The sequence below is a fragment of the Piliocolobus tephrosceles genome, chromosome X (assembly GCF_002776525.5).
Source record: "Piliocolobus tephrosceles isolate RC106 chromosome X, ASM277652v3, whole genome shotgun sequence".
NCBI lineage: Eukaryota > Metazoa > Chordata > Mammalia > Primates > Cercopithecidae > Piliocolobus > Piliocolobus tephrosceles.
This window is the reverse complement of record NC_045455.1, coordinates 91,135,266-91,147,014: the sequence shown is the minus strand read 5'-3', so window position 1 is coordinate 91,147,014 and position 11,749 is coordinate 91,135,266. Positions and strand designations below refer to the sequence as shown.

The 11,749-nt window shown below is 43.3% G+C and overlaps 2 protein-coding genes across 2 annotated transcripts in view; one reads left to right on the top strand and one right to left on the bottom strand.

The window, feature by feature from the left end:
* The window catches only part of SPATA13 (spermatogenesis associated 13), an 89,974-nt gene that overhangs the window by 12,464 nt on the left and 65,761 nt on the right, over positions 1-11,749 (top strand). The gene's annotated exons all lie outside the window — the stretch shown is intronic.
* Positions 7,753-11,749, bottom strand: part of LOC111525006 — a 9,743-nt gene continuing 5,746 nt past the window's right edge. Inside the window, exon 4 of the mRNA XM_023190312.2 lies at positions 7,753-9,845. Coding sequence (XP_023046080.1) covers positions 9,684-9,845 — 162 coding nt within the window. The 3' untranslated portion in view covers positions 7,753-9,683. The remainder of the gene's footprint in view (positions 9,846-11,749) is intronic.

Sequence of the window (11,749 nt, the reverse complement as noted above, 5' to 3'; positions counted from 1 at the left end):
GTGATGGTGAGGATGAGAAGGGATGCCATAGGTTTTGTTGGTGGGGGTCAGAGTACCCATTGCCACAAGTCACTGTATGAACTGAACATTACCTGTTTCTTGTACTTCCGACAGTCTGGGGACAAAACCACCGTTTGCAATACTCTGGGACAGACTTCAGGGAGTCAGCTGGTGTGAGAATAGAGAGAGGGGCCCTGTGGGTTGGAGACGATATAGCACTCATGGCTGCTCGCTGCCCTGCACTGATCCAGTAACTTTCTAGGATACCAGGATCCACGGGGCTGCCAGCTAGCCATTCCCAAATTGAGTGGTCAGGAAGCTGGATGGTGTAAAGTAGTTGGGCCTTGTTCTGCTGAGGTCTGTCCTAGTTTTATTGCTAACTAGCAGTATATTCTTAAGAAAGACACTTGACCTACTTAAGCCTTAACTTCTTTAAAAATTGGGATAATAGTACTGCCAGAATTAAATGAATTAATGGATGTAAAGTACTTACCACAGTGCCTTGGAACACGGTAAATCTGGTAAATAGTAGCTTTTATAACATAAATCGTTATGATTAAAATTACTTCCTTTGGTCAGACATTTCAGTACAGACCAGTTAAACTTTGCAAATAATGTACTTCTAAGTTATAGCCAGAGCAAAGACCCCGCCCTGAGGTACAAACCAAAGCTACAGATTTCTGAGCCTCACCCAAAGCGACTGAATTAGAGTCCCTGAGGTTTAGACCCGACAATTTGGACTATCAGCAGTCAACTCGGGAAAATGACTTTTGTCAGCGTGAACTTTGAGACTCACACTCCAGCCTGAGGCTCCTCTAGGTATCAAGTGTCCTGTACTTCTCCAGAATACAGTGGTGCTGTGATTTCAGCCAGGGAGGCATGCCAGGAAAAGAGAAAGATTGCTTTTAATTTTTTTTTTAATTGAACAGTATTATCACTTGAATGTACGTTTCTACAGACAAAAATTCCCTCTGGCAAAAAATGAAATAAAAACTTTTCAAGCAAGAAATGGTGCGATGAAGAATTTGTCTGGCTGACGTGGTGGCTCGTGCCTAAAACCCCAGAACTTGGGGAGGTCAAGGCTGGAGGATCACTTGAACTCAGGAGCTCGAGACCAGCCTGGACAGCATAGTGAGACCTTGTCTCTAACAAAAATAAAAAGTTAGCCAGGGTGGTGGTGCAAGCCTGTGGTCCCAGCTACTCAGGAGGCCATGGTGGTAGCATTGCTTGAGCCTAGGAGATTGAGGCCACAGTGAGTTGTGATTGCACCACTTCACTCCAGCCTGGGTGACAGAGTGAAACCCTGTCTCAAATCAATAAAGAATTTGGTCTAAAATGTGTTGAGGAATGTAAGTCTAGCAATTGCTCCATCCACTACTGAGAACTGGAAATTTTAGCAACTCATTTAGGGTTTTAAAAAGTAACTGTTTCTTGAAAATAAGAATATCAATAATAATAGCTCAGATTGATATGATGCCTTTTCAGTGAACAAAGTTTCATCATGCAACACTGTTGCATTCAATTTTCACAGCCACCTGTGACATAGGTGATGTTTGTATTTGCTTTAACAGATGAGTAAACTGAGGCTTGGAAAAGGTCAAGGACGGTCACATAACTAGTGAGGGTGGGGCCGGGCCTGTAGCTCAGTCTCCTGATGGGGAAGGAGGCCTAGAATCAGCATCTGCTTTGCGATGTGGCGTGCAGGCTTTCTCACCATTTACTAGCCTCCTCATCTCCTGAGGAATCACTTAATCTTTCTCATCTGTAAAATAGAATTCAATGCATCTACTTCAGAGAGCTTTTAAATTAAATGATATCTTCAACAACAACAAAAAACACAGCCCCATTTAAAAAATGGGCAAAGGACTTGAGTAGACATTTCTCTAAAGAAGATATGCAGGTGAGGCAGGCGGATCACCTGAGGTCAAGAGTTTGAGACCAGCCTGGACAACATGGTGAAACCTTGTCTCTACTAAAAATACAAAAAAACATTAGCTGGGCATGGTGGTGCGCACCTGTAGTCCCAGCTACTCAGGGAGGCTGAGGCAGGAGAATCGCTTGAACCCGGGCGGCAGAGGTTGCAGTGAGCCAAGATTGCACCACTGCACCCCAGCCTGGGTGACAGAGCGAGACTGGTAGAGTATATTTCATATACTTTATCATTTGCATATATACACATATGCAAATGTAAAGTATATGAAATATACTCTATAAATATGCATATATATGCAAATGATGTATGTATATGTATATATGTGTATATATATGTAAACGATAAAGTATATGAAAACATCTTCAGTGTCACTAATCATTAGGGAAATGCAAATTTAAACCATGGTGAGATACCACTTCACACCCATTAGAATGGCTACTATAAAAAAATAACAAGTGTTCACCAAGATACAGAGAAATGGGAACCCTTGTGTATTGCTGGTGTGAATACAAAACGATGGTACAGCCACTGTGAAAAACAGTGTGCTGATTCCTCCAAAGTTAAACATAGAATTGCTGTATGATCCAGCAATTCCATTTCTGGGTACATATCCAAGAGAATTGAAAGCAGGACTCAAGCAGGTATTTAGACACCCATGTTCATAGCAGCACTATTCATAAGAGGCAAAACAAGGAAACAACCCAAGTGTCCACTGATGGACAAATGGATACAAAATATAGTGTGTGCATATACTGTGGAATATTATTTATGCCTTAGCAAACATGCTGCAGGCTGGTCGCGGTGGCTCATGTCTATATTCCCAGCACTTTCGGAGGCAGAGGCTGGTGAATCATGAGGTCAGGAGTTCAAGACCAGCCTGGCCAACATGGTGAAACCCCGTTTCTACTAAAAATACAAAAAATTAGCTGGGCGTAATGGTGGGTGCCTGTAGTCCCAGCTACTCGGGAGGCAGAGGCTGAGGCAGGAAAATCTCTTGAACCCAGGAGACAGAGGTTGCAGTGAGCCGAATCACACTGCTGCACTCCAGCACTGGCGACAGAGTAAGACTCCATCTCAAAACAAAACAAAACATGCTGCAGCGTGGCTGAACCTTGAGGACGTTGTGCTAAGTGAAATCAGCCAGTCACAAAACAATAAATACTGTATGATTCCACTCATAGGAGGTCCGTAGAGTAGTCAGATTCATCGAGACAGAGAGTAGTCACTGCCAGGAGTTGAGGGGGAAGAGAGTATTTAGTGGATACAGAGATACATTTGGGAGAGATGAAAAAGTTCTGGAGATGGATAGTGGTGATAATTACATAACAGTGTGAATGTACTTAATCCCGCTGACTCATACACCTAACAATAATTAAAATGGAGCTGGCTGCAGGGGCACATACCTGTAATCTCAAGCTACTCGGGAAGCCGAGACGGGAAGATCGCTTGAGGCCAGGAGTCTGAGACCAGCCTGGGCACCATAACCAGACCCCCATCTTACAATTTTTAAAAAGTAGTCCAAATTATAGACATTTTATATATTTTTATATATAAAAAAATTATATATAAACATGTGTATATAATATATTAAATATATAGAAAGTAAACATATATAATAAGTGTATAGTATGTAAATATATATTATAAATATATTAAATATATAATATACAATATACTAAATATGTAAAATATATATATTTTTTACCACACACGCAAAATTAAATGATGTACTGTAGGTTAAGGGCATGTTTCAAATATTGGTATCATGGTCGATAAATTTGCATCCCACTTTCTCTTGTGGCTCCATGTGTACCATTCTTGCCTCTGAACTTGGGTCATATCCTGCTGCACAAGTTCCAGCCCAAACCAGTTCTTCTCCTTGACTTTTTTTTTTTTTTTTTTTTTTTTGAGACAGAATCTTGCTCTGTCTCCCAGACTGGAGTGCAGTGGCATAATCTCGGCTCACTGCAATCTTCGCCTCCTGGAGTCAAGCGATTCTTAGGCCTCTCAAGCAGCTGGGATTACAGGTGTGCACCACCATTGCCGGCTAGTTTTTATATTTTTAGTAGGGACAGGGTTTCGCCATGTTGGCCAGGCTGGTCTCGAACTCCTGACCTCAAGTGATTCGCCCACCTCGGCTTCCCAGAGTGCTGGGATTACAGGTGTGAGCCGCTGTCCCCAGCCCCTCCGCGGTGTTTTAGTGGGAATGTTTTGGCTGGTTGGGATGGGCTAGCTCTGCTACGGTGCTTCAGTCCTTTTCTGGCCATTTGTTTTGGGAGTTCACTGGGTGATACAGGAAACAAAGCCACCTTGGACTGCAGGGTGACTCCAGGGCCAGAGCGGTGCCATGTTTAGTAGGTCAGTGCCACAGGTAGGGGACAGGTGGCTGAAGCCTTGTTTACAGTTTGTGACCAGGCAAAGGATTACAGCCTCACTGCTTAATGTGTATTATATGCTTTTCACATGTTTACCATGAGGATACCTTGTACATTTGGCTTTGCGTTTTTACTCTTTGTGGTATAAATTTTTCATCTGTAATTCTTTAACTGCCAGGTTTTGAATTAAACCTACTGGAAATATTTGGCAGCAGAACACATTAGATTCTTGTATTCCTCAGTGAAAATAAAAAAGAAGCACTACGGGTGCTCCTTGCAATCTTGCCTTTCTTTTGTGATGGCTCTTCTGTGCAGAGGGTCCACGTGGCCCGAGTGTCTGTGGTGCACAGCACATCAGAGGTGGGTGTTTACCTGCTCAGGGAGGCCCTGGACTCTTACGAGTATAAAGCAGGTGTGATACAATCATGTGTAATTAATACAAGTATAGAAGCTTATTGTTGGCAAGGACCCATTACCTTGTTCCTCATGTATCTGAGACTAAGTAAGACACCTTCAGAACAGGATTGTTGAGAATAGGGGGAGGAAAATTGCAATTAATTTGTTTGTAGAGTGGTGCAGGATTTCAGGAGATGATGGAGGAGATAGGGACAGGATGGCTGACTCCCTTATCTGAAACGTGGTCACTGATTTGGAAATACTTAGTGGTCCTCCATCAGTAATTAAATGAAAAGTGAGTTGATTTATATTGTGGGATGGAGACCAGGGACAGGAGAGTATGAAATTACAAAGAAAGATAAACAACAGTCTGGGTATGATGGCTCACACCTGTAATCCCAACACTTTGGGAGGCTGAGGTGGGTGGATCCCTTGAACCCAGGAGTTTAAGACCAGCCTGGGCAACATGGCAAAACTCTGTCTCTGCTAAAAATAGAAAAATTAGCTGGGCGTGATGGTGCGTACCTCTAGTCCCACCTACTCAGGAGGCTGAGGTAGGAGGATCACCTGAGCCTAGGAGGTGGAGGCTGCAGTGAGCTGAGATTGTGCCACTGCACTCCAGCCTGGGTGTCAGATAGAGACCTTCCCTCAAAAAAAAAGAAAGAAAATAGAGAAAGACAACAGGTAGCTAACATATTCAGAACTAAAATATGGTTATTACTCTTGAAATACTAAGTCCTCCTCAGTCAATAAGTTTAATTTCCAAAGAGGAAAGTAAGTTCATTTTCATAAAATCATGTTTTTTCACTCATTGAAAATAACAAGTTTGAAAGTAGATCTCTATATTCTTTAGCATGTATTTCAGAGATGAAACATATTTTAAGATGCCATTTTGTGCATTTATTTCATAATATGATGGCTTTAAACTGTCTCTTTACTCTTAAGTAGTCCAGGCATAAAATTGCAACCTATGGCCAGGTATGAGGTATGGTGTCTCACACCTGTAATCTCAGCACTTTGGGAGTCTGAAGCAGGTGGATCGCTTGGGCTCAAGAGTTCAAGACCAGCCTGACCAGCATGGCAAAACCCCATCTCTGCTAAAAATACAAAAATTAGCCAAGCAGAAGGATCACTTGAGCCCTGAAGGTTGAGGCTGCAATGAGCCGTGATTGTGCCGCTGCACTGCAGCCTGATGACAGAGTGAGACCCTGTCTTAAAAAAAAAAAAAAAATACAGCCTACCAGTTTGTTTTCTCTATCTGGGTGTCAATCTCAGCATCGTGTTACTATTGATTTTGAGATGGCAGGATGGTCTGGATGTTGTACTTGAGCCTAAAAAACAGAACTCCCTTGAATAATTATTATTGAGGCCAAGGGAGAAAACCGTCAGCCTGGCAGTGTTGGTTTTGGGGTGAGGGTGGTGACACGTGTCTATGATGTGAGTGAGGGAGGCAGGTGAGGTGAGGGGCACAGGGGCTGGGATGGAGTTTGTCACGGTCATGTGGAGTTCTTTCCTTTCTTTAAACTGAAGAAGAGCTCAGCTACACTGATTTCTCCATCTTGTATTCTAAGACTTCACTAGTGATTACATTTTTCTTAAGTACTGGTGTTTTTTATGCTCATGGAACTGGGCTCATAGTATTAAAGGAAGTGTTCTCCACGAACTTCAGTATATTTGCATTTTTAAATAAACTACCGTATCAGTCTATAAAACAGGTTATATACAAGGCCATAGGGTCACCAGCTGTGTTTTCAGCGTCTTTTATCATCCATGTAACACATTCAAGGACAATTGAAGTATCTAATGTCACCACCACGCCCCTCTCCTACTTCAAGGGAGATAAACAGTCATTGTTTGAATATGTTTAACAAATGACCAAACTGTTTCCTGAATCCAAGGGACAAGACCACAGTTTTCTGGGTTATAATAGTTGCTTATTTTTTTGTTGTTGTTTTTCTGGAGACTCTTTAAATGATGTCACGATTACTGACATGCACGTAACCCCATTCCGTAGTAATCAGAAAAGTTTAGCTTAGTCACTTGTGCTTCATTTGCTGTCAGAATTCCACCAACCCCTGGAGATTCTTACAGGTTAAAACCTAACATCCTAGTAAAAAAATGCAGCACGTTTGTACGAATGTAGCCCACAGTTATTATTTATTTTTACCTACAGGCCATAGAAAGAGTAACCCAGTAAATGATGTTTCTACTTCCAGGATCGTGCCTGGTCTGTTTCTGGCCCAGGCCCTGTCCTAAGAGCCAGGCCTGAGAAAAGAAGGGACAACTTAACAACCCTGTCTTCCCCTTCCCAAGATGGTCCCTAAAGTAGCGGAAACTGTGAGGGGTGCAGCCGAGCCATCTCGAACAGGCACATTTGTGAGACGGCGTCGCTCAGTGAAATGCAGGGCGTTTTGCCATTTACTTAGTTTTGAACTGGGTCAGAGGCCATCCTTCCTCTCCTCCACTTTGCATGGGTGACTGGGCTCTTACAGGAGCGCTTCCCCTCACGGTGGCTGCTCCTCAGTGTGCCTGAGCGATGCACGGAGCCAAGCCTGGACCGGTGGAAAGAGCCAGGGGCTGGAGGATCAGGAAGCCCGCCTGGTGGCTGGCCCCGTTTGTGGGGCACCTCCCCGCGTGCCGGGATAATTCACTTCCCCTGCAACACACACACCCCACTGAGGGCTACGAAAGCCAAAGGCAGCTTAGACGGAAAGATGATTCCACCAGGCCAGGCATGGTAGCTCACTCCTGTAATCCCAGCACTTTGAGAGGCCGAAGCGGGAGGATTGCCTGAGCCCAGGAGTTTGAGACCAGCCTGGGCAACATAGTGAGACCCCTATCTCTACAGAAATTTAAAATTAGCTGGACCTGGTGGTGCATGTCTGTAGTCTCGGCTACTCAGGAAGCCAAGGTGGGAGGATCACTTGAGCCTGGGAGTTCAAGGCTGCAGTGAGCTGAGATCGTGCTACTTACTCCAATCTGAGTGACAGAGTGAGACTGTCTCAAAAAAAAAAAAGGAAAAAAGAAAAGAAAATTCCACCTAATTGTTACAAAAATTAAGGATAGAAAACCTAATATGATTTACTCCGTGAAACAAAATCGACTCTTCGTTGCATACACAACAGGGGAAGAGGGCCTAGGCAAGGAGAGAGAAAGAACATCGGAAAGAAGTGAAGGTCAGGACTGTGGGAGGAACCAACACAGAAGAGTCCTAGCCAGATGCATGCGTGTGACTGTGTCTACACACACATGGATGAATGGAGAAATAGCCCAGAGAAATACACAGGGCAGAAGCCAGCAGTGCAGACTGCGTGTGTGATAAGCTCATGAAGGCTTTTGGGGAGCAGCATCAGTTGCTGCTAAGGGTTTTTGCTACAACCCATAAAGCCATTTGTCATCTTTCTTACCTGCTGCTGTTAATGGTGGGGTCATGTCTAGTGCTAGCCTTCCAAAGATGAAATGGAAGTTCCTGAACTGTCTCGCTTGCTCTTATCTTTCAGTAAATCCATTGTCTTCTCATCTTAAAATGGGGGTAATTATGTCTTCTTTGCTTCTTGGAAAATATAATTATAGTTAGATGGGAAAGCAGTTTGAAAATCTGATTTCTAAGTGAATGTAACATGTTATTCCTTTGGTGTTAAAAATACCACCCCCTCCCACAAGAAAAAAATGTAATTATGGCTCAAACTTATCACTTACTGCATATGTAAATATTTCCTTGTTCCTGCTTTCAACTCCTCAAAATATGGCAATTCATCTGGGATCCTATGCGTTCCCCTTACCCACTTAAAATCCTGGGACAGATCGTTGCAACACATAAAAACAGGCCTGTGCAGGGTATTTTTGGTTATGACACATTAATTTTCATTTAAGGGACATTGGGTAATGAGATATAGTTCTGGGATAGTGAGATGCTACTTTTTTGACTTTATAAGTTGTAAGGCCTAAATTTTCATTTTTTAAGAATTGGAGCACGAGACTGATGCCCTAGATACTCTTAAGTGTTGTCATCTAACCCAGGAATTTTAGATAGTTGTGATATTGTCTGATTACAGACCTTTCTCACATTATAAAACAGGTTTTTCTCATGTCTTGAAGTATATTGACATCACTCATCAATACTTCAGAATCAGTACCTCACACCCATCCTCTTAATTCATACATGACATATGTTACTACATTACAGCTCTTTTAAATCGTCTTACTTTACAATCCTCTCTCATTTTCTTTTATGCATGTGAACGTGTCATTCTGAGGTCTGTAGATTTTACCAGATTGCCCAGGGCACGTGTTACCAGAGCCTCTAATCATTGCCATTCTCTCTCCCCTCCCTCCAGCAGTTCTACATCTAAGGGAAGGAAAACCTGCAAAGCTCTATTTTCCTTTTGTAAAAGTACGTGCTACGTATGCAGGCTTTACAGAGGAGAGACGGAGGTTTCGAAGTCAGACAGACTGGGTTGTGAAATAGGCCCTTCCCTTTTCTGGCTCTATTAACGTGAGCAAATCATTTCATCTATTTTAACCCTGGTGTCTTAATCAGTACAATTCTGTGAACAGGACCTGCCTCACAGGGTGGCTGAGAAGATTAAGCAAGGTAGCACATGTGCCTGGCATAGGTCTGGCACCCCACAGGCATTCAGAAATTGCGGCGTTCACCGTGGTCCTCTGTGGCATCCACTGCTGAGGTGTTTTCCTTCTCACCTCGACCCCTGTGTGTGAATTCTCGTGGTAGCCAGGATGCTGGTACCCTAGGAGAAAACTGGGGAGTCAGCTTATTGTATTTATATCATCTCCAAAAAACCTGTGGTATGCCCGGAGTCCCTGTGCTTTAGTTTTCTTCTGAATTACCTTGCTGTGTGAGTTTCCTAGGGTTACTCTAACAAATCACCACAACCTAGGTGGCCTAAAACAGTGGACATCTGTTCTCTCACCGTTCTGGAGGCCGGAAGTTTGAGATCAAAGTGTCGACAAATCCACAGTCACTCCAAGGTGCGAAGGGGGCTTCTTTTTAGCCTCGTCCAGCTTGCAGTGGCAACTGGCCTTCCCTGGTGCCCTTGGCCTGTGGATGCATCACTCCAGTCTCTGCCTCCATCCACCCGTGGCTTTCTCCCTTTCACATTTGTCTGTGTCCAAATTTCCATCTGCGTCATAAGGACACCAGCCGTTGCATTGCAGCCCACCTAACCCAGGGGGACCTCATTTTAACTTGATTCCATCTGCAAAGACCCAATCTCTAAATGAAATCTCACAGGTACTGGAACACTTGCTGTTTGACTATACTTCCTTTAGGTTAGGCCTCTGAATGGATATAAGAGAAATCCAGTTATTTTGTCTGAATCTTTCATTTTTCATTGGTTAATAATTTGTTTTCACTGTCATTTCAAGAAAATGTTTTAAAGTGTCTCACTGGAGGGAACAAAGCCTATATTGGCTTTTTACTTTTGCAAAGTAAAATGTGAAATCTTACAGGAAGAAAACATGTAATAGTAAGTAAAACACTTTAAAATATATGCGGAGAGGGGAGAGGCCAGGCACTGTGGCTCTCACCTGTAATCTCAGCCCTTCGGGGAGGCAAAGGCAAGTGAATTACTTGAGCCCAGGGGTCTGAGACCAGCCTGGGCAACATGGTGAATCCCTGTTTCTACAAAAAATAAACAGATGAACTGATGCGGTGGTACACACCTACAGTCCCAGCTACCTGAGCAGCTGACATGGGAGGATCACCTGAGCCCAGGAGGTGGAGGCTGCAGTGAGCTGTGATTGTGCTGCTGCCTGGGCAACAGAGTGAGACTGTTGCAAAATAAATAAATAAAATAAAATATACGGCCGGGCACGGTGGCTCATGCCTGTAATCCCAGCACTTTGGGAGGCCGAGGCAGACGAATCACGTCAGGAGATCAAGACCATCCTGGCTAACAAGGTGAAACCCTGTCTCTAGTAAAAGTACAAAAAAAAAAAAAAAAATTAGCCGGGTGTGCTGGCAGGCACCTGTAGTCCCAGCTGCTGGGGAGGCTGAGGCAGGAGAGTGGCGTGAACCCGGGAGGCAGAGCTTGCAGTGAGCCGAGATCGCGCCCCTGCACGCCAGTCTGGGTGACAGAGCGAGACTCCATCTCAAAAATAATAATAATAAAATATATGCAAAGAAGCAAGAGTTAAAAGGGCAGTCATTCCACTGGAAAATCTGTTTACAGAAGTTTATGACTTGGGTGTGAACTGCCTGTTTTGGAGCTGATAGAGCTCTGGCTGGATTGTCTGGACTAGGGCAGAGCTCTGGCATGGCCGTGGAAGAGGGTAGGTCTTTATGATGGTGTTTTAAAGTCAAGAAAGACTCTTCGGAGGACGTGGCTATGCCCAGCCGCCTGTTCCTTTGGTGCATCCATGGGCCCTGGCAGCCCGTGCCAGAGTCTGAGGTAGGCTCTCACTTGTTGGAGAAGTTTGTTTGGTAGTATGTGTGTGTCTACAGTTCCAAGTAGAATCACAACCAAACTACGTTCCCTGGAATGAACCTGGGTAGTATTTCAGAAGTACATAAACTTTGCTTTAAAAAAAAAAAAAGATTCAATTTTAGAGTATCCATCAAAGTTCAAATTTGTTTCATAAGGAATTTAACCATCTTTTGGCTAAGAATCAATGTTTGAATGTCAGCTTAAATCTGAGAGTTTTCCCCTATCTTTCTCTTTGTACTTTTGCTGAGAATAAAATGGACATTTCAATTTTATGTATTATCCTGTTGACTAAGTTTTGCTATTTTTAGAATATGTGTTACCTTTTAGAGGGAGTGTTTTCTCCTTTTATTTTTCATTGGAACTGTATAAATACTGTTACAGTTGTTTCTCTTTTTTTTTTTTTTTTGACAGTGGATCTTGCTTTGTCTCCCAGGTGGAGTGCAGTAGTACAATCATGGCTCACTGCAGCCTCCACCTCCTGGGCTCAAGCAATCCTCCTTCCTTGGCCTCCCAAGTAGCTGGGACCACAGGCACATGCAACCACGCCCTGCTTTTATTTATTTATTTATTTATTTATTTATTTATTTATTTATTTATTT